Consider the following 21,932-nt stretch of genomic DNA (forward strand, 5'->3'; position numbering starts at 1 on the left):
AAGAATGTGAAATGGGCATCATAATCCTTTCTTTCGAGAAATTTTGTTTCATATTCTAGTCTACTAAAAGAATCTTGAGAATATTCTTACAAATTTTTAAAAAAGATCGTAAAGCCTTTAGAACGTGCTAGAGCGTCTTGTAACCCCAGGAAATATTTGTCATATGAACGAATGAAAGAACGAGTGAATGAGTGAACATTGAAAGCACTCCTGTGAAGAATCCAGACCAACAGCCCTTTGCAGGAAAGGTCTGTTGGGGCAAAGTTGTGGATTCTTTCCTTTTCTGGGTTTATATTTAGCTCTCACAGAAAAATGCTGATTTCACTGCCCACAAGCTATAGTGCTGACCTAGCCAAGCATCTTTACAAACTCGTGTCATTTGTTGCCGGAGAAACGGCGTGAAAATGCTAACCCATCACTTCTTCTGGCAAAACGCTTCCAACCACAGACATGTTGTAGTGTTGTTTTCATTTGTGCTAGAAGCTTGTGAGATCGGGTCCAGAAACGAATACCCTCCCTTCTCTCTCTAACCCATAAATTGCATTTTGGTTTTTGTTTGGATAAATCTTTTCCAGAACTGGAAACTCCTTGGAGAAGTAGAATCAAATGTTAGTTTCCCACTCAGGCGAACCGACCGCCAAATCTTTACTTATTCACTCACATTTTGGGGGTAAAACGTCATTAAAATATAACATGCATCCAGAGAAACGCCCAGATCATAAGTGCGCAGAAAATAAACTTTCACACTATGAATGTATCCACGGGACTTGCACCCAGACGGAGAAGCGGTGCTTAACCAGCAACTTGGAAGCCCCACCCTTTGTAGTTACTATTCAGATTGACCCCCCAGAGGGATCAACAGCCCCCTGCTCTAACAGCAGAGGTTGGTTTGACAACACTCATCATGTTGTTGTGTGTAGTTGTAAATTCATCTCTTGTCATTGCTGCGAAATACCCGCCGTATGAATATACTTCCCGTTCCACTGGTGGACGTTTATTTGAGCCTCTTGTATCTGTCGGCCTTTACTAATCCCACTTACTTCTCTTTGGCAGCTGATGTTATATATGAAAGTTCATTTGCTACGGATAGTCTGGTTTTTCTAGAATCTTTTGGCAGGTATGGAAATCGCCGGGTGGCTCCCGAGGCTTAAATGTCCGTCAAACGGGCAGACAGTTCTGCAGATCTTTAATTGGTTGATCGTTTTTCCCCAGCTGACTCTGTTTTCCTGTTTGCCCACGCTCTGACCATTGTGTCCGTCTGTCTGTCTCTCTCTGCCCTTCTGATCTAGTCTCCACACAAGATGAAAGACTGCAGTCCATTGAACGGTAGGAAAGTCTGTGATAAGACGCACTTTCAGACCGTTCAGAGTGAATCTTCAGATGCGTTCAGTGACCAGTCGCCGACGCTGGCCAGGCCTCCCGTGCCGCCCGGTTTAGAGTCGAGCAAGCCTCCAACGGACATGCAGTGTGTGAACGAAGAAGATGTCGAGGCCTTAGGAGCCGCGGCCCCGCCTTTACCCGCGATTGAAGACCCCAAGCCCCTGTCTGCCACTGTGGCCCCGATGGCGAGCAAGACAGATTCTCCTTCCAGGAAAAAAGGTGGGAAGGCCCGCGTGTGCTGGCTCCTTGTGCGTGAACTTGGTGCTCTGTCTGCACTCTTGGGTTCCTTCTCTCGGTTGTTCCGAATACGTCAGGGTGGGTGCTGGACCGGGACAGCCGTCGCGTTCAGTTTGTGCCCTTTTGCTGAAGGTGTTAAAGTATCAGAATTGAGTTACAGACAATCAGACGAAAGGAGCCGTTGGGGGCGGTGCAGTGAGCCCCCTCACTTTGTAGATCGGGGTGCTGGGATCCATGGGGATGCAGTCTTTTTCACACACTTGGGGCTACGTAGGAAGCTGATTAGGGAGCTCATCCTGGTCCCCTCTCCCCCTGCCCCGGGTTTCGGTCTAGCACGTTGCCCTGGTTTCGTTGCCGCGAGCGCCGTGTTATCCCTGCATCCGATGAGCATTTGGGTGTTGGCCCGTTTTTGCCGGGAACGCCCCTCCTCGCGTATACGTGCTCCGTGAGGCCAAGACTCTTCTGTTCTGGTTTCCTTTTGTGTCCCCTGCGCTCAGAATGGCGGCTGGCACACAGTCGGTGCTCCATAATTGCTCTCTTAAGACACACCCAGCTGCCTACCCGGAGGCGCTGACGTCACGCCTGATCTGGTAACCGCGCAGCCTTGTGCGGTTTTCCGGACGTGTGTGAGCCGGTGACGTGACGCCCTGGCAGAGGTGGGCAGGCAGGGGGTCTGCGGTCCTGGTGCGCCGCGACCGGCCCTGCACCGTTTCGGCTGCCGTCCCCGGGAGTCTTGGCCCAGAGAAGGGCCTGCTTCATGAGTGCCTTCATCATGTGATGCTAATGAGGATGACGACAGGAATCGCTTCAACACTCGGAGCACCTAGTACCCTACAGGCGCTTCGCACGCGGGGGGACAGAGACGCCGCAGGGCGACAGAACTTGGTCAGGGTCGCACGCCTGGCGGTGATGGGGTCACGTGCGCACTGGGGTCGCTCGGCGTCTGGAGTCGGGCCGCTGACTTCTGACCCTTGTGCTCTCGGGCCAGGGGGCCGCTTGTGAGCACAGTTGCACACTGCGCCTTAAGTGCCGTCTCGTGCGCCTCAGAAGTCCGCGCTTCTGGAAGGTCGCTGTTCTGACTTGGCCCGTTTGCTCTTGCAGACAAACGAAGCCGACACCTTGGTGCCGACGGCGTCTACTTGGACGACCTCACCGATATGGACCCGGAAGTGGCTGCGCTGTATTTTCCCAAAAAGTAAGATTTATTTTCACTCCTCTTACCGTTGTCTAGGTGACTCTGTGTGAGTCTGGTTTCCTCCTTCATGGCTGACTAAGGAGCGAGGGAGAAAAAGGCAGCGGGAGGCTCAGATTTTACTGTGAGAAGCAACCGGTAACGACAGTGGGCTTCCCCTGGAGACGCGCGTGGGGGTCTCCGTGCGGCTGGCTTCCCACCTTTGGAACAGGAACGCAAGCTCGCGGCTGGCTCCCGCGGTGACACCCACGGTCGTGTCGCAGCGGGCAGTGTGGCCCACACCCTGAACCGGTGGCCAAGAGCGGTCAGCCGCCCCCTCGGAGAGGTTCCCTGCCCAGGAGAGGTTCTCCCGTGGCCCTCGGGGCCCCTGTTCGGTTCTGGGATTTGCAGGGAGGGCTGGCCCCTGGGCGGTCCCGTGGCCTCTTAGGACAGCGTGCCTTCTCCTCAGTTCGTTTCCCATGGGTTTGGGAGGGGACCCCAGGAGGCTAAAATAATTGTTTCCCTCCGAAGGTGATTCGTTGAGCCTGGCTTTCTCTGTCGTGGTCCTGAGGTGACCTCCCGTGCTCCTTCGAGGGCTGTCGTGTGGCGGGAGTCGTTTGATGGCCTCGATGTCACAGCCTCTCCCCTGTCCTTCCAGCGGAGAGCCTTCCGGGCTGGCCAGGCACACCAGCGACAACGGCGCCCGGTCGGCCAACCAGTCCCCGCAGTCCGTGGGCAGCTCTGGCATCGACAGCGGCGTGGAGAGCACCTCGGACAGCCCGAGGGACCTGCCGTCCATCGCCATCTCCCTCTGCGGAGGCCTCAGCGACAACAGGGAGATAACCAAAGGTAGCGCTGCCCCAGAGCCTGACCTCAGAGCCCGTCTTTGAGCCACGGGCGCCCCCTGGTGGCCACCGGCCGCAACGTCCGGAAGCTTGGGCTTCTCTAGTTCTGTCCAAGGTCGCCTTCCGCTTGGCTGCCTCAGGGGTAGGGCAAGTGACTCATTGTCGCTCAAGGCCCAAATGTTGCCGGCTTGCAGTTGGCCGACCGGAGGGCTCTGTCGTTCACGCCACTCCTCCTACCTCCACTGTTCTTCTTCATCACGCCCCACCCCGCCCCCCTCCCCAGGGGTGGTGCTTTCCGGCAGGTGAGGGTGTGCACTTCAACCCTTGGCGCTCAGAAGCCATCATCTTCCCTTCCTGCCCCGAGAAGCCATCCTAGACTCCTGTCTCCGTCCTCACGTCCCTTCAGGGCTTCGTGAGTTTCTCCGCGAGGCTGGGGCCCTTTATTCTGGAACCTGAACCAGCGGATCCGGCAGCTGGTGATGGACTGAAAGAAGTTGCTTAATGTGACCCAGCTAGTCGGGTCCATTACAGGAAGTCTTTCTCAGGCCCCCTCCCCCTCTAATAACCAGCCACACTGTGTTTCCGAATCTCGGGCACCGGCCACTCTGAAGCCCCGAAGCGGGGAGCACTCTGTGGGCGGGGAAGGGGTGGGAGGAGGCTGGTGTCGGTGGCACCCCCTCTCTGGTACACTCGCCCCCACCGTCATCTCACGGGGGTCTGTACAGATGAGGCCAGGTTCCCATGGCCGGGAGTCCCCGAGGAGAGTAGCTGGTGATATGAATCAGGATTCCAAAGATCCGTGTCGTGGGCACTCCGAGTTGGCATCATGACCAGGGTTTTTTTTTTTTTTTTTTCTGCTGGACAGGGGTGACTCTCAGTGTCCTGGGTCTCCTGGGTCCTGGTTTCGTTTAGGGGATATGGGACCCCCCAAGGGAAAGGGTAGGAACAAATTAGGGTTACAGAGGTGGTCAGAGCCCTCATCTAGGCTCAAGACATGGCCTAGCTGAATGGGGGACCTCGAGTGGAAGCCAGGGCTTTGGGTCAGAGCTCGTTCTAGAAGCCGGAGTCAGGGCTGAGGTCCAGGGCCTCCTGACCCGGTGGCCTTCCCGCCTCTCGGAGCGCGGTGGGCCTGGGCGGGCGGGTCTCACGCCGTCTCCGGCACTTGCAGCAGGTGACAGGGATCAGCACTGGGGCCCTGACTCTGAGTGAGCCCTTCAGGACGCCGTGCTTTCCGTGCACGACCTTGTCTCTCCTCATAGCCCCCGAGGAAGCAGGCGTGGTTCCGATCCCCACGTTACAGACGAGGGAACCGAGGTTTGGGGGGGTGAAGTACAAGCTCACTACAAGCTCACGCCAATAAGCGTGACTTCAGCTGAGTGGCCTGGTTTCCGAGCCCGCTTACCGTTCAGCTGCTTCCTCGGATGCGTGTATAAAGCGTCTTTTCCACACACCTGCTCCCGGCCGCGCTGCCCGCGGGTACGCTTCCCCGACCCCTCCGACTGCTCCCAGCCTCCCTTTGTTTCCGCACAGGCCCCGTCCCCAGAACTAACTGAAGCCCCTTTCCAAGCGCAGTGGAAGAATTGTCTGTACGGCTGGAAGACCCTTGCGAGTGAGCGAGTGAGTGAAAAGCGAGCCTACTTGCCTTAACGAACGTTCCTTATATTTTCTCCTTATTCCCTATGATTGCCTTCACAGATGCATTTCTGGAACAAGCCGTGTCGTATCAGCAGTTTGTGGACAACCCAGCTCTCATTGATGACCCCAATCTTGTGGTGAAGATCGGGAATAAGTAGGTTCCTCTGGGAGGTCATTTTGACTGTCACGCCACGCTGATGGAAATGCACTTTTTCGGATGCAGAGATGGTGACGGTGTATAAACCTCAGCGGTGTAAAACGAGGTCTTCGTTCCAGTTTATTATTAGCTCTTCACTAGCGGCACAGTCCTGTGGTGTTACCTAGTTTTATTACGGAACGTGTCCAATCTCAGCACTTGGCCCCTGGGCCTCAGGCCTGTGTAGTACGTAGGCGGGAACAGAATAGACCGCGTACCTCCCCCGGCTTGGGTGTCTGAGGTCACGGGACGTGCAGGTGTTTTTGTAGCCTGTTGGCAAGCTTTCCTCCCTGAGGGGAAGTCAAGGGTGTTTAGGTATTAAGTTGGGGTACCTGGTTGCCTTTTTTATGAAATGTGGCAAGAAATGCCACGGGCACGTTGGTGGCACCGTGGCCACCGCGCCTGCCTGGCTGTGCTTGGCCCCTGGGACTGGCTGCTGTGGGGTCAGCAGGACGAGGGGCCCTGCCGGGGAGGGGCGTGTGGGGGAGGGCTAGGGTGTTGGCCTGTTGGGGACCCAGCTGGAGTTCCAGAACTTTCCATGGCTGTTTTCTCATGACGCTGGTAAGACCTTGCAGCGTGAGCCTTGGTCTTTGACATCTGTTTCATTTTCTCCCGTCAGGTATTATAACTGGACAACAGCGGCCCCTCTGCTCCTGGCGATGCAGGCCTTCCAGAAGCCTTTGCCAAAGGTGAGCTTTAACCCGAGGAAGAAGAGGCGGCCCTGCAAGCGACGGGGAGACTCCTCTGGGTGGTTGGAACGTAACCGTTCTCGTAGCACCACAAAGTTCATCACATGACGTCCTTTTGGAGCTCGTGGAGTCCGCCTCTCTCGCACGCTGAATGGCCTTCCCCTCCTTTATCAGGCCGAGACCTCCCAGTCCTGCCGGTTCCAGATCAAATCCTGCCCCCAGGGTTCCTCTCCCGACACCTGCCGCGCTAGGGACACAGCGGAGGGTGGGCAGGTGGATGCCCGGATGTCAGAGCCCAGGGATGACGAGGGGACGAGAGAGAAGGGCTGGAGCAGGTGGCAGTTTGGGTGCAGGGAGTCGGCGCATCAGACGCTGGGGGTGTCGGTGCTGCTCAGCCAGGAAGCAGGCCCCGGGGCCGAGCGGCCCAAGCGGGGAGCGGGCAGGGTCTGCCAGTTCCTAAGCCACCCGAGGCAGCGTGATGGCCGCAAAGAGGAGGCAGGGTTAGAAGGGCTGGTGGCCTACCGTGGCCCAGCATGCTCTCACGCTCCCCTCGGGACCCGCTGCACACTGGGCTTGGAATTGTTCAGTTTTCCAGCGTTGCGTCTTCCTGCTGGATTATACATTCTTCGTGCTGCCAAGACCGTGCCTCCCCTTGTCTCCCTCGTCCGCTTAGCAAGTGCTTTGTGCCATTTGGTGTTGTAGCAGATCAGCTAGTTCTGATATCTGAGGTTCTCGAAAAGTCTCCTCTGACTTTGTTGAGTCCGTGCCCACCCCTTCCTGTACACGCACGTGCCTGCGTGGGGAGGCGTTTTGGGATTTGGAGACTGCGACCTCGTCGGTGGTGGTACTTTGTCTGAGGTCACGTTTCCCTTGCTGGTTTTGTTTTGTCCCCGCCCGGTTCCTTGGTATCCGTGGCCCAGGATACATTAAAAAAAAAAAATTTTTTTTTTTTTTTTTTACATTTATTAATTTTTGAGAGACAGGGAGAGACAGAGCGCGAGGAGGGGAGGGGCAGAGAGAGAGGGAGACACAGAATCCAAAACAGGCTTCAGGTTCCGAGCTGTCAGCACGGAGCCCGATGCGGGGTGCGAACCCACGAACCGTGAGATCATGACCTGAGCCAAAGTCGGACGGACACTCGACCGACTGAGCCACCCAGGAGCCCCGGCCCAGGATACGTTTTTATGTCTTGCACAGCTCTTGCACAGCAGTAAGAAAAAGGACCAATGCAATTGAAGTTTCCTTTACCTTAAAGGAGTTAGCTCACAGCAGGAGTGCGCGTGGCCCCTAAACTTAGTCTTTGTGATACACATCCTAAGTCTTTTTACGAGCTGTCAGTAAGTTTTCCGCCCTGCTTATTGTGTTTGTTAATATAGAATTCATTTTACATGTAGACTTTGTCTGTCTTTTATGGTCTCGTATCACCCTCGAATGGCCCTGCTTTCTCATTTGCAAAACTTGGGAAAATAGACCATCTTGTTTCCTAGTTCTTTCTTAAATCTTGGACCCGTCTGGGTTTTATTCTGAGAGTGAGAGAGGTATCGGGAACCCAAATCAGTTTTTTTGCTTTTTGTTTTTTCCAGTTGGTTTTCGCATCAGGATGCTTTGCTTGTAGAAAACAGAATGACTACAAGTAGCTTAAATAATAGGCGTTTCTTATCCGACTCAGTAAGAGTCTTAGAGGTTGGTGGTTTCAGGCTTGATGAGTTTGGGTTAGCTTCTCTGTGATTTTCTTGGCTTTCCCTTTATGTTCACAAGGCGACCGTCCCCCCACATCGTCTTCTCAAACAGCCTCGTCCCAAATAGGAAGGATGGAGACAGATTTCTCACTTTCGACTGGCTACCACTTGGTCACGGGGTCACCTCCGAAGCAGTTGTGGGCAAAACAGTGACGATGACTGACGTAGGCCAACCGAGGTCAGAACATACTGCACCTGATTCTCGAACAGGGTTTTAGATTTGTTGGCAAGAAAGAAAGGGGATGATGTGCCCAGAGCATCCAGTCACCGGGTCTGGCATAGCTACCTAAGTATCTCAGTACCTTTTGTTAGAGGACTCTTTCCCCCACTGCTAGGCAGTTACGGCTACAAGCACGTATTCCGTTTGTTTATGGATTTAGGTTCATTTCCGGACACTGTCTTCTGTTCCATCTATATGTGTACTCACGTACCAATGTAACACTCTTTTAATTACTGTAGCTTTTAAACATATTTTAACATCCAGTGCGGCTTGGACCTACTTAATACTCTTCTGTCTACGAATTTTCTGGGATCTTTTTGTTTTATAAATGAACTTTAGAATCGCTTTGTCTAGGTATGAAGATAATCCTGGTAGTTTGTTTTTTTGTTTTAATTGGGATTTTGTTACATTTATGGATGAATTTAGGAGGAATGGGGAAATCAACATCTGTACGAATTATCCTCTTTGTGACTAGGTTATGAAGGATTTGCTTTTTGGTATATTAGGAGTTTCTTTTGTATCAGGTAGGGATCTTTAAATGACCGAAAGAAGCACGCTTCAGGCGAAACATGTGAATGATTTCTCTTTCTACTTACCTGCAGTCTGTTTGGCTGAAAGACATAAACTGTTTTTTCATTACTAGCGGGGGTGATGATTCCCTGATAGTTCTGTGAACCCTTTCCCTGGTGCTGGGATTTGCCTCAAGATTGATATTTTCTTCTTTGCAAATACTTAGAAAATTATGAATTATTATTTGATCTTCCCCCATTAAATGCTCATTTCTTTCGGGCAAGAGTATGAGTTTTCTTGTTAATACGTGAGGTTTTGACCCCAGTGCATCTACTCAGGTTCAGTCGGTCAAAATTTGGCAACTTACATTCACTAAAGAGATCCTGTGCATTTTATTTATTTATTTTTGTTTGTTTAAAAATGGTTTTTTACCCTATACGTCATGTCGGTCATTTCATTTTTTATTTTATACTCATCATGTTGAGAGTAACGGTATGTTAACCCGTAGATCACTTTAATTTGCAAACTTCTGGTCGTACTAATCACTAATGATTTTCAATGCTTTCTTTTTTTTTGTTGTTGTCGTCATGTTGTGTTTTATATTCATTTGTTGTTTGTTTATCCCTTCACCATCTTCTTAAGTCTTCGTGCTTAAGTTATCTTCATGTAATTTTGGACGCCATTAGGTTTTGCTTCTCGGAAATTTTTCAGCCACGAAGAGTATGTCGTGTTTTCTCTGATTTTCTTTCTTCTTCTTCTTCTTTTTTTTTTTTTTTTTTTTTTTTTAATCTTCCTTTGGTTTGCATGCGTGCGTCTTTTGGTTTGACTGTGCTGAGTGGATCTTTTTTTTTTTTTTTTGGTTCCATTATTTATGTTCCCATCCGTTTAAAACAGGCCACTGTGGAAGCTCTCGTGAGGGATAAGATGCCCAGAAAGGGCGGAAGGTGGTGGTTTTCATGGAGGGGAAGAAACACCACGATCAAAGAGGTAAGCACGGGCCACCAAAGGGTGCTTCTACTTAGCCCAGACGACTTTGGGTCTGTGGAGTGCGTTTTCATGCTCCGGGTGGGAGCGGAATGTGCCCAAGGCGCAGTACTGGGTTTCTGGGAGCCAGCCCTGCCGAGAAGCAGCGAGAGGCCTCCCAGGGTGTGGGGGGAAGGGGCCGAGGAAGGGGAGGTGTGGCCAGAGAGCCTTGGTTCACCTCCTGGCCCTGCGACCTGGCTGGCGGGGGATACTGCGGGCAAGTCACTGCCCCTCTGGGAATTCTGCATCTGTGAAAAGAAGGGGTTCGGTCTGAGAGTTTACGTTTCTGTTTAAAGTTAAGCAGCCCTCTGCTGCTTGTGAGTCTAGTTTGAAAGGGGCCACACTCCTCGTGGTAGACCGATTCCCGTTAGTCATGTCACTGAAAGGGCGCGTCTCAATATGCATGGCTTTCGTTTCCCTTTCTGTAGATGCCTATGCTTTTTTTCCCAGCTCTCTGTCAACCTCTCAACCTATTTCTTGAAGGTTCCATGCCCCTGTGTCCCCCCGACTTCCTTCCTCCTAAGGCTGTCCCCGCTCTGGCTCCACGACCGTAAGGGCAGCCGGCGGGGGGCGGCGGTCATCGAGGGTTGTCTTAGGGCCTCCTTTTCCCCGGGCAGCCCCACCCATGCCCGTGCGATGACTCCTCTTCTTTGCAAACCAGACGTTGTTTTGTATTCCATGTTCACTTACCAAGTAGCCAAGTACGTGGCTATTCCATGTGAATGTTTCGAGACACTTCAAAGCTGGTCCTTTCGAAGACTGACCTCACAGCTTTCTCGTGAATTCTTCCTTTGCCGGACCCCGGTCGGAAAATGGTGCCGGTGTCCCTCCATAGGCTAGACCCTTCCTTTTTCCTCACGTCTCACATTTAATTCATCGTCAGGTCCCATCAATTTCCATCTTAAATATTTCTCACGTGTACCCACCTCGCTCCGGTTCCACCCCCACAAACATAGGCTGGCGCCGTCCCTCCCAGGATTGCTTCCGGTGGTCGACTGGTCTCTTCTCGCCCTCTCTTCTTCATCGTCTATACCGTAGGTGCATTGTTCGACTTAGGAGACTGGTCCAATTTATATTATTCCTTGCTTAAAACCTTCTGGGATCCCAGGTCTCTCCATGGTTGAGACCAATATTCTTAACATGGCTTACAACACTTGTACCCTAGCCCCTGCGTCCCTCTTTAAACTTTTTTTTTTGTCATTCTCCCCCTGCTTTCTCTACTGTAGCTTCACTGGCTGAACATACACTCTACCCCAGGACTTTTGCATATGCCATTTACACTGCCTGTGTTCCCGGGACCCCTCTCACTCCCCTTCACTTAATTGACTAGTGTCTCAAAAAGCCCTTTCTTGGCAGACTAGTCTGGGCTGCTGTTCTCTGCTCTCATAGTCCTGCCTGTGAAACTTTGCCTTCATAAATTTTGTCAAGAGTTTATAGTCATATTAGTGTGACTATTAACATCTCTTTCTCCTCTAAATCCTGAACTCCATGAAGGCGGAGACCCTGTCTGGCTCTGATCCCTGGGTATCCTGGGTGCCCACATTGGGCTCAGAGCAGGGGTTTGGCAAATATTTGAGGGAATGCTGATTACTTTTGGAATATAGTGTAGAGAAACCCCAAGGACAGTAGTCAAGTCGGTTGTTACAATACTAACAGAAACCCCAGTGATCTCAATTTGTTTATTCCATGAGTTCAAAGGGAAAAAGTCTGATGGAAGGTTTTGTCAAGAGGAAATTGTTCTTTGACATTTTCTTTCAGCATACCTGAGTGGTGGTGATTATTCCGTTATCTCCAAGGGTATGAACAGATTAGAGCAAACATATACTTTACTTTAGGTGACTTAAAACATAAAGGGCCTTTCTAGTTCCCTTCCTAGAGAGTAGAATGTTCTAGAATTTAGGCAGAGGGCTGGTTGCTATTTCAAAGTCCTATTTATTGTAGAGTATTCCCATTGGCACCAGTTTGAATTAAGGGGAATGCCAGCATGAAGGAAATCATGAAGTTGTGAAATTAAGTATTTCTTAAAAAAACTGAAATACATTTATTTCAGATAGTTACGTATTTTTGAACTAGTCTAATAAAGGATTGTTGGCAGTGGTGGCTATGTTATTACCTCAATAAATAGATTAAAAGTTACTGGGCATGTTATCACATCAATTTTATAAAGAGCTAACGAATATTTGGATATAGTTTGTACTCATCCGATGTTACGACGGTCACCCTGATGTTTACGTTGCTCATTTTCTCATTAACACTGAAGCCACTAACCTGCCTCCTGACCAGATGATCGCAAATAGTGGGATTCAATTGTACACCCTTTGCCCTGGGTCCTCCCATCTGATGACTTCCGTGACGTGTGTGGGGGCTGGTGGATGTCTTCTGGTCCCTTGCCTGCTGCAGGCCAGGCTCTGTGTGGGCACAGCATCTCTGTGGTCCTCACGGCAGCGTTAGGACGTAGATGTTATCACCCCCCCCCCCCCCCCCTTTTACCGGTGAGGAGACAAGGCTCTGGAAGCTTCCATGACTTGCCCCAGCTTCCCAAGCAAGAGAAGCAGAGCTGAGCCCAGATCTCTTTAGAGTCCCAGAGCTCTTTCTGGTACATCGGAGGAGCATTTTCTATGAGGAGTGTGTGGTGTTGAGAAGGAGAGAAGCATTTTCCCAAGCAAAATGTGGTGTGAAAATATTTTCAAGCATTTCTATCAGCAATTATAAGAAAATATTTTGAAAATATTCGGGTATCCAAGCAGCCCTTGATAAAGCATTTGCATAAGCTCCGGCGATTATGAAGTTTGGTTTGGTGCCACCAGCACTTCTGGAAAACAGACTCATTTCTGTCAAACAGTTTTTCTCAGCTTCACTCAAGGCATCCAAGCAAAGCACTAATCAGCACCTGCCATGCGTGGGGCGCGTATCACTGGGGACGGCCTTCGGGGCTCTGCCCTGGGCTCCGGGGAGCCTGTCGTGGCACACCGGCCCTTCTCTCTGGTACTCTCCTGACTCCTTCTCGTCTCCTTCTCCAGGAAAGTAAGCCAGAGCAGTGCTTGGCTGGCAAGAGCCACAGCCCCGGGGAGCAGCCGTCACAGCTCGGCATGGCCACCAGGTACGGGGCGCGTTGGCGGGGGCCCTTGCGGCCCCTTTCTGTGTCCAAGGGCATGACGTGTGGCCGTTGGGGGCTGCTGGGGCTCACCGAGCATACAGGCCTGGGACCCAGGCGGACCGGGGTTGCAGCCGTGGGCGAACTGGAACAGTTAACTGCGTTTCCCTTGAATCAAATGGTGGCAGTGGTGCCCTTAGATACCTACCTTGCGAAGTGAACGTGAGACTCCGGGCACGTCCTGTAACTGGAGCCCTTCTCGTGGTCTTGGTGTTTGATGGCCCTGGATGTGCAGAAAACAGCAGCGGTGGCGATGATGGTGGCCAGCACCAGCATTAACAGTAACGTGGAAATCGGTTTCCTTCGGAAGGAAATTGCTTTTCCCTATCATCTAAATACTTCCTGGGACTTTCGCTGATACTTTCCTAAGTACGGACAGGGGTTCGTATTGGCAACTCACACGTACCGTGAGTGTTCGCCGTCAGGTTAATCTGTTCTTACGGGATTTGAGGGCAACTCTGATCTGAGGGCAATGCCATCGTGCACCAGTTAGGATGTCGATAACGTACGTAGATAGCGAATGAGCCAACCTAACGCCCTTTACGCGTCACCTTACCTTTAGAGTAATCCCGTGCTTAAGAAACTCAGGGTTGCGTTCCTCATTTAGCAGGAAGAAAAAAGCGAACAAATTAATGGAAGGCAAGACGCAGATCTTCATCATTTTTGTATCCTGGGGGCTAAGCTGATGCCTGACACACAGCAGGCGTTTCATAAATGTTGCGGAGCTATTGCCGACTTGATAAGTTTTACCCAATATATTGCTGATTCATAGGAGGGGCAGGCTTAGATCTCAGGTTCTCAGCCTCCCGGCCGTCGCTCTGCATCGTAAACTATCTTGTTTCTAGAATTCGCTGTTGGAAATAGAAAATATAGGCGGAAGTAGGAAAAACTCCCCGGAAGGGAGAAGGCAGGTGTGCTCAAGGTGCAGCGCAGGCCGAGAACGTGCTGGCCTCTGAAGGGATAGAAGCCGGTGGACTTTCAGCGGGTCGTTGCTTACGCCTGCGAGTGGCCAGCCGCAGGCTGCGAACGGCAGACCTGGAGTCGGGCGGGCCTGGTTTGGGGTCCTGGCTTCGGGCAAACTGGTCTCCATATCCGAGCAAAGGGGCAGGTGTCGTGTCCAGAGCAGCGGGGGAGGCAGCCCGGGAGGCAGCACGGTGACAGGGGACACAGACGGAGCGCTGGCTCTCCTGCCTTGAGCACTTAAACCAGTGATTTAGCTCCACCAGAAACTTCCTGCTCTCCCGTTCTTTCGAAGAACCTTCTCTGTCCTAGCCATGGTTTCCGAACACGAGAGGCAGCGTGAGCAGGACGGAGAGCCGAGGCTGTGTCGGCCTGCCGTGCGATCCTTGGTGAATCGTCAGCCCCACGGTGTCTCCTCTCCGTCTGTGAAATGGGGAGAATGATGCCAACCCCACATACATCGGCCCGGGCGGTTCCCTCCACGAGGAGGGAGGTCCAGAACGCAAACCCCACAGGGCCGCACGGCTGGGGGCGGGGGGTGCAGCTGTAGCAGGACAGTAGGGGGGTGGCTCTGGGGTGGGCCCGGCCGGAGGGTCCAAGGCACAGAGCGTGACGACCGCGGGCAGTGTGGCATGCAGCGGCTCTGATACTGTTCCTCTCTGCTTCCCAGGGGCCGCGTGGAGGACCGGGGAGGGAGCTGGGGGGCGCAGGGGGCGCAGGGGGCCGGTGGGGGCTCAGAGGGCCGAGGGGGACCAAGGGCGATGAGCAGCGTGACCCTAGGGTGGCTCCTGCCCACTAAGCCGGAGCCTCAGTTGGCACGGTTTCTCGGAATCGTTGCAGGTTTTTTCACCGCCTGACACAGTCCTCTTTGGACGTTGCCGAAAATGCTGTCAGCGGCCAAACAGAACCCATTTAAGAGCCCGCAGCGCTGAGTTCATCACGCTACGCTCGTTTATTAACCCTGAAGAACGAAGCGCTGACTCTTGCGAGAAGGGATCGGGAGTTTGAAAGTTCGTTCGAGAAGGGGAAACGTGTTAGGCCTTCAGCCTCCCCGCTCGATTCGTGCCGTTGACTCAGAGAAGGCGTTGGCGCCTTGCCGTAATTGACAGACTTGATTGACAGAACAGGCCCCGAAGCCGCCTCACTGAGCAAGCTGCTTGTCGCCATACGAGTCGAGTCGTGAAACTTCCGCTTGCAGAATGTACGCGGCGACGGGCGCTAACCCGGGTGTTGTTCACAGTTGCTCCGCGAACACAGACTCTCCAGCGGGCTGAGCTTCTTTTGTGGCGTCGCTTCTGGCCGGCGCTGGGAAGCGGCCCTGCTCCCGGGCCCTCGTGAGCCCCAGCGGACTGTGGCGGGACCCCCGTTGCGCGGGGTGGCGTCCTCGCCCCCCGGCCGCTCTACCGGCAGCCAACTGTATAGCTGCGTTCCAGAGTCTGTGTCTGTTTTCCCTCCAGCACGGCCAGCCGCACGGATTTAGTGGGTTTTTTGCTGTTCGGTTGCAAAGCGGCAGATGGAAATTAACGGTGATTCCGCCTCGTTCGTGTTTCCACACCCCACGGGCAGAGGCGCACATCAGTCTGGTGTCGTGCGAGCTTTGGTTCGCGTTTGGATCTCATTTCCCTCCAGGCTGCTGGGCTGGAGCGTAAACAGTCTCCGATTCAGCGAGGGGCCTGCAGCTCGTCTCTTTCTGGGTTGCCAGCTGGGTGCTCCGGGACTGTGCCCGACCCATCTGGAAATCTGCGGGCCGGTGGTTCAGAAGAACCAGCGATGTTCACGGGACCCACGGGGGCCGGGACTGGAAAGGGCTGTTGTCAGAACATGTCACTTTACAGACGAGCCAGGGGCCCAGAGAGGGGATTCTCCAGTTGTGAGGCCTCATCGGGGCTCGTGTCTCCTGGGCTGGTTCTGTCTGTCTGTCATCTGCCTGCATCCTGAGTGTTTTGGTGGGGGGTGGGGGGGGATGCTGTTTGTTCCTCTACATGTGGTGATGAGGAGATCAGGACTGAAAGAAAACGAAGCGATCTGTGCAAACGGCCTGATTCCCGTGGGCTTCCAACACGGACTTCTCCGGTTCTAACCCCAGTGCCGTCTGCGCTTTACCTAGAAACCGGCCACAGATGTCACTGGTTAGATTCATCTGCATGTAGCCCAGCCCTGCCGCGGACTAGCCTGGAGTCTAGCCTCCAGGCTCTGTCCTTCTAAAATTTTTTTTAAATGTTTATTTACTTTTGAGAGAGAGAGAGAGAGAGAGAGAGAGAGAGAGAGAGAGCGCGCAAGCGGGGGAGGAGCAGAGAGAGAGGGAGACACAGAATTCGAACCAGGCTCTGGGCTCTGAGCTGTCAGCACGGAGCCCGATGTGGGGCTCGAACCCACGGACTGTGAGATCATGACCTGAGCCGAAGTCGGACCCCCAACTGACTGAGCCACCCAGGCGCCCCCACGCTCTGTCGTCCTTTGTGGACCCAGTGGCCCGTTCCCATGGCTTATTCCCCACGGTCCCGGTGTCCTGGAGATGGCCAAGTCTGCTTTCCGATCATAGCACTTACCATGCTGTGTTGTGATTGTTGAGACAGAAAGCCCCGGGAGTGCGGGGGCCAGGCTGTTTGCCGAAGCGACAGCAGTCGGTCGCAAGCACTGGATGGATGAGCTCCAGCCCCCCAGCCCCGAAGCCCTCAGGCTCCCTCTTGTGGGGCCAGGGCGTCAGGTGCTCACGGAAGCGCAGCTCATTCTAGCTGCGGAAGGAGGCTCCTCCCCACGAAGGGGTAGCGGAAGTAACAGAAGAAGTAACAGAACAGCTGGGTCCGGTGACCTCCCTCAGGTCTCTCTAGTTCGGGGCAGCCGTGGATTGTAGGCGTTGCTCTGGGATGCACACACGGGGTGGGAAAGCAACAGGCCACACAGGAGTGGGAGGGGAGGCGGGGAGAGTGGGAGGCCAGAGGACAAGGGGGTGTTAGCGAGGTCCGAGCCCTTGGAGATAAAGAGAGAAGACGGAGCTCCCAAGTGTATGAGTCTTGTTCCCAAGCGTATCAGGCTTGTTCCCAAGCGTATCAGTCTTGCATAAAGCGATGTCCTGAGCAGGAAGCTCTGGAGGCAGGCATGAGGATGGGACCTGCCTGCTTGGGGCCACTCAGCCTTTTCCACTTAGCCTTAGCCAACATTTGTTAACTTCGTACAGTGTTAGGACGTTTTTGGAGATAATGGTCCCCGGATGCAGGAAGTGGCGGGAAGCCGCTGGGTTGGGGATTATGCCATAGCGGGATTTTAATCCAGGGAACAAGTGATTACTGATAGGCTTTACATGAGCTGTTTAAAGAAAACGAGCCTGCTTCCCACCCGCACCTCCCAGCCCTTCACTAGACGGAGAAGTCTGGAAGACTCAGGAGCATTGGCCTGTGGGTTCTGCGCAGGCAGACGAGGTGTGTAGGACAGCCGGCTCGGGGGGTTCTGGAGAAGGACTGATGTCTTCCCTGTTTTCACCGGCACCTGCTGGGTTATTTGGGAATGTGTGTTTGGTGGGGCGCCTGGGTGGCTCATTCGGTTGAGTGTCTGACTTCGGCTCAGCTCATGATCTCACGGTCCGTGAGTTCGAGCCCCGCGTCGGGCTCTGTGCTGATCGCTCAGAGCCTGGATCCTGCTTCGGACTCTGTGGCTCCCTCTCTCTCTGCCCCTCCCCCGCTCATGCGCTCTCTCTCTCTCTCTCTCTCTCTCTCTCTCTCTCAAAAATAAATAAACACTGAAAAAAAAAAAGAAACGTGTGTTTGGAGAGGTGTGAACACGGAAGTGATCCGTCAGGGTGTGTGGAAATTCAGAGTTCTCGTGCTTGGCCAGCAGCCTCGGGGAACAGAAGAGAATGTTTCCCTCGGCAAGGACGGAGCTTAACTCTGTTTATCGGGAAGAGGAGAGTCTTGGTGGAAAGTGGAGTGATGATAGCGAGTGAGTAGGGACGTGAACGAGGAGAGGCAGCCCCGGATGAATAATGCAGGAGGCGTATGAATGGGAGTTAGCGGGCCTTCACGGAGAAATGTCATGGCATATGGTAAATGACCCCCCGAGAGACGGCACTGGGGAGACACCCGATCGACTCAGCCATTGATTCTGGCCTAATGCATTTTTCACGGCTGCCCAGATGCATGTCCTAAGTGGTGGTTACGTCACTGTGTGTTCCAGGATAAAGCATGAGTCATCCTCCAGTGATGACGAACACGCAGCTTCCAAGCCCCCAAGTGCGGGCCACCTCCCCCTGTTGTCCAGCGTCAGCTACAAGAAGACCCTCCGGCTCACTTCGGAGCAGCTGGTGAGTGTGTCCTTCCCTCGTGTTCGTGCACCCCGGCTGAGGTGTGGCCGCCCAGACTCAGCGGCTGGCTTGGGCGTCTGGGTGCCCCTCTGGCTCCTGTTGCCAAGTGTTGGAGGAGGGAAGCCTGACAAAGCCAACTGATCCTCAGGTTTCAGTGACTGATAGACTCAACTCTCCCAGGCTCTTTGTACTTTGCGAGAGCTGTGCGTCTCCTAACCTGGGGGAGGTCAAGCAGTTGCGAGGGCCGGGGGGGGGTTCTCGAGAGCTTCGGGTGGCAGGGGGCCGTCATGGTCACAGTGTCTTCTTCGGGTTTCACCAGACCCTTCCTTCCCTGCCCCTTGTTTCCCACGAACAGCCAGCGAGCCAGTGTCCCCACTCTTTCGCTTCTGTCCCGAGAGTTAGTGGGGGGCCGGGCGTGGTGCTTCATGGGAAAAGGTCAGGCCCAGACTCCCGCTCAATGCCACCAGCTTGCCTGGCAGTCTCTTGTGCAGTGGTGTGGCACCAGGCTCGGGCCAGCGATGCCGGGGGGACCCTGAGTCTCCACCAGCTGGTGTGCACCTGAGGGTCCCAGCACTGAGATCAAAACCTCCAAAGGGTAACCGTGCTTTCTGAGCCTGCTGTGAAGTCCTGGGATCTGCGGTTATTCCGGGAAACGTCTCCCCACTTGGCTTCGTGTCCCCTTTCATATTTAGTCGCGGAGTAGTGAGTGGGTCCTATTCTGAAGTTGGAACTATGAGGGCAAGGCTTCCTGCCCGTCACCTCCCGCCCCCTGCAGAGAGTGGGTGAGCTGCCTTTCAGGTGGGCCTGGGGTTCGGGATGGCCGGACCCTGGGAAGAACCGTCCTCACGGAGAGCGGGACAGCGAAAGGAGGAGTTGTACGGTGGCCTAGGGCAGAGAGCTCGAAAAGCGATTCCGATGTCGCCCCTCCTGGAAGAGGGGCCAAATAGCCCTCAGTCTGGGCTTTCCCCTCAAGCGGCCCCGCGGCTCATGTTTTTCAGAAAAGCTTGAAGTTGAAGAACGGCCCCAACGACGTGGTCTTTAGCGTGACCACACAGTACCAAGGCACGTGCCGCTGCGAGGGCACCATCTACCTGTGGGACTGGGACGACAAAGTCATCATTTCGGACATCGACGGGACCATCACCAGGTGGGCCCGGCTGTGTCGGGGCCCTGGGGCCTGCAGCCGGCATTTCTGCTCGCGGTCTGTGGCACCGTGTGGGGCCCGTACGGTTCGGTTCCCGGCGTGGTCCTGGGGTCTTTGCCCCTCGCCTTAAACAGCCGCAGTCTGGCCTCGGTGCTCATCTCCATCGGGGCTCCCGCCTCCCTGGTTTTGTTGTTCTCGTGGATGTTTCCGAAGCGCGACTTTCCGAACGGCCTTTTTGCTTTGACTTAGCGCGTCACGGCCTTGAGGCGTGATAGTTGGAAGGTGCCCTTTCGTGTGTTAACGTATCCCTCCATGAGCGTCCTCATGTGATTTCTTTCGTTTTGGGCTTTTCCGGAAAGTAAGTCGCGGGTCCTGTTGGCGCCCCTCGTGAGGTATTTCTGGTACAGTGAGCTGGAATGGGCTTTTGCCCCCCCTTTCGGCATGCCCTTTTTATTTTCTTTTTCTTGTTTCTCTGTTTAGGTCAGATACTCTTGGCCACATTCTGCCCACCCTCGGGAAGGATTGGACCCACCAGGGCATTGCTAAGCTGTACCATAAAGTGAGCCAGTAAGTACCGGGCCCTCGCCCCCATCACATCATGGCACAGGCCATGACTGTGAGGGTGGCTGTGAAGAGGGGTGCGGGCGGCTCAGGCGGGCGGGGTCCGGGCGGGGGGGGGGGGGGCGGGTGGAGGATTCTGAGTACACAAGTGAGTCCCCATCCCGCCGGCTCCCAAGTGTGAGTTTGGTACCCAGAGACGAGAAAGGAAGTGATAGGAGGCTCGAAAATCGTTGGCGGAAGGAGGGTGCTAGCGTTGGGGGGGGGACGACCTGCCGTCCTGTGTCGGGCACGCATCACTTCACTTACTAGCCTTTCAGAGTTACTGTAAGAATTGATAGCATTAATTCACCGAGAGAGAAACTCGGAGGGTTGAAGTGGTTTATCCACAGGCCCCCGGCCGCTAACAGGAGGTACAGCCGCCCCGGTCTGCTCTGGTCTGTCTCCAGGGTCAGGGCCCGTCAGGGTCTCTCCCTCCCCACACGGCTCGTTGCTTTCTCCATCTTTCTGTGGACTAGAGTCTCCCTCATCAGTGAAACCTCTCCCTCCAAGGCTTTCTGTTCTCCAGCCTCTTAAAAAAGATTTTTCTTAATGTTTATTTATTTTTGAGAGAGAGAGAGACAGAGACAGAGCGCAAACAGGGAAGAGGCAGAGAGAGAGGGAGATGTAGAATCCCAAGCAGGCTCCAGGCTCCAAGCTGTCAACACAGAGCCTGACGCGGGGCTTGAACTCACAAACCGTGAGATCATGACCTGAGCCGAAGTCGGACGCTTAACCCGCTGAGCCACCCAGGCGCCCCTGTTCTCCAGCCTCTCAGAGCTGGAAGGTGCCTTAGGCCAACCCAGGACAGCCCCACCTTGCCATCGTGGTGGAAGGTGAGGAATCACAGAGCTAGGAGATGTCAGGCCGGAGAACCAGGCCGTGATTCCCAGGCTGAGCTACTCACCTGTGGCCCGTTGTAGGTGATGATGGGGTGGGGGGATGGGCACTCACAGCCATGCCGGTGCTCTGAGCACAGATGAATGGAGTAGACTTTCCTGCCCCTCATTCATTCGTTCGTCCAGCATTTACTGAGTGCCTGTTGTGTGCTTAGCCCAGGGACAGGCACGGGGGATGTCATGAGGCGGACACGATCTCTGGCCTCCTGAGCCTGATGCCGCAGTGAGGGCGGGGTGGCTGGGAGGCGGCCCTCAGCTCCTGGTGGGTTGGAGAACTCGGATTTCTTGGATGCCCGGCTCATCGGTTTGAGCTTCTCCAGATGTCACCCCCCCCGCAAAAAATCACAAAAGTAATACATGGGTCTTTAAAAAATGCAGAGAAGTAAGAAAAGTTACAGAAATTGGAGAGTACAAAGCTTGTGTCTTCTTCCTCTCTGCTCCGCACTGAGCTGATCCACTCCCCAGAAACGGAGCCACCGTGACCGGTTTTGTTCTGTCCCGCTGTCCTTAAAATCCACGCGCGCTGTCCCCAGGCCCCTGAGATGCACGCGTGCGTGCGTCGTTTAGTAATACATCTTTCCGTTTCATTACCTGTGAGATCTGCCTCATTCTCCACTGCTGCACGAATCGTGTAACATGGGTCAACCGTTCTGTGTGTAACTAGCCCTCTGTTGACGAACCTCGGAGGTAGTTACCAGTCTTTTCGCCATTTCCCACGGTGATGCACAAAGCACTCAAACGCAGTGTTCGTTGTGTGTGATGAGCCTATAAATAAATAAGGACGGCACACACGGGGGGCGGGGCTGGCGCGAAGTGGATTCCCAGAAGTGGAATTTCTGGTAGGAGGGCGAGCACATGAGCAGATCTGCTCAGTGGGGCCAGATCGCCCTCTGCAAAGGTAGGCCCAGCCCGCAGTCTGGCAGACAGCATGTGTGTTGGCCCCTTTCCCCACGGCCTCACCACGGCTGACCTCTCGCTCGGAAGGATTAATCCACCGAGGACCTGCCGCGACTCGCATGACGCTGAAAATTACATCTATTTTTAGTTGGAAGAAACTCTCCCGCGTCAGGATTACGGGAAGCTCACGGCCTGAATCGTTTTAGGCTTTGGAACATAAATCCACTCCTTTCCTCACTGGACATTACAACATAAAACGGCACAGTTGCATTTTTGTTTGTCCCCCAGAAAAGAGATCTCCGTGGAAAGTCAAGTAGGGTAGCTTAGCAGAGAACGCCT

At 53.9% G+C, this 21,932-nt stretch overlaps 1 protein-coding gene across 6 annotated transcripts in view; it reads left to right on the plus strand.

Annotated features, from left to right (window-relative positions):
- Positions 1-21,932, plus strand: part of LPIN1 (lipin 1) — a 128,730-nt gene that overhangs the window by 87,217 nt on the left and 19,581 nt on the right. For all 6 annotated transcript variants that reach the window (XM_058682562.1, XM_058682565.1, XM_058682563.1 and 3 more), the window contains 10 exons: positions 1,290-1,599; positions 2,719-2,812; positions 3,447-3,637; positions 5,329-5,422; positions 6,084-6,153; positions 9,517-9,609; positions 12,666-12,745; positions 17,930-18,056; positions 19,055-19,203; positions 19,681-19,767. In XM_058682562.1, coding sequence (XP_058538545.1) covers positions 1,290-1,599; positions 2,719-2,812; positions 3,447-3,637; positions 5,329-5,422; positions 6,084-6,153; positions 9,517-9,609; positions 12,666-12,745; positions 17,930-18,056; positions 19,055-19,203; positions 19,681-19,767 — 1,295 coding nt within the window. The remainder of the gene's footprint in view (positions 1-1,289; positions 1,600-2,718; positions 2,813-3,446; positions 3,638-5,328; positions 5,423-6,083; positions 6,154-9,516; positions 9,610-12,665; positions 12,746-17,929; positions 18,057-19,054; positions 19,204-19,680; positions 19,768-21,932) is intronic.

The sequence above is a fragment of the Neofelis nebulosa genome, chromosome 9, assembly GCF_028018385.1.
Source record: "Neofelis nebulosa isolate mNeoNeb1 chromosome 9, mNeoNeb1.pri, whole genome shotgun sequence".
NCBI classification, from domain to species: Eukaryota; Metazoa; Chordata; class Mammalia; order Carnivora; family Felidae; genus Neofelis; species Neofelis nebulosa.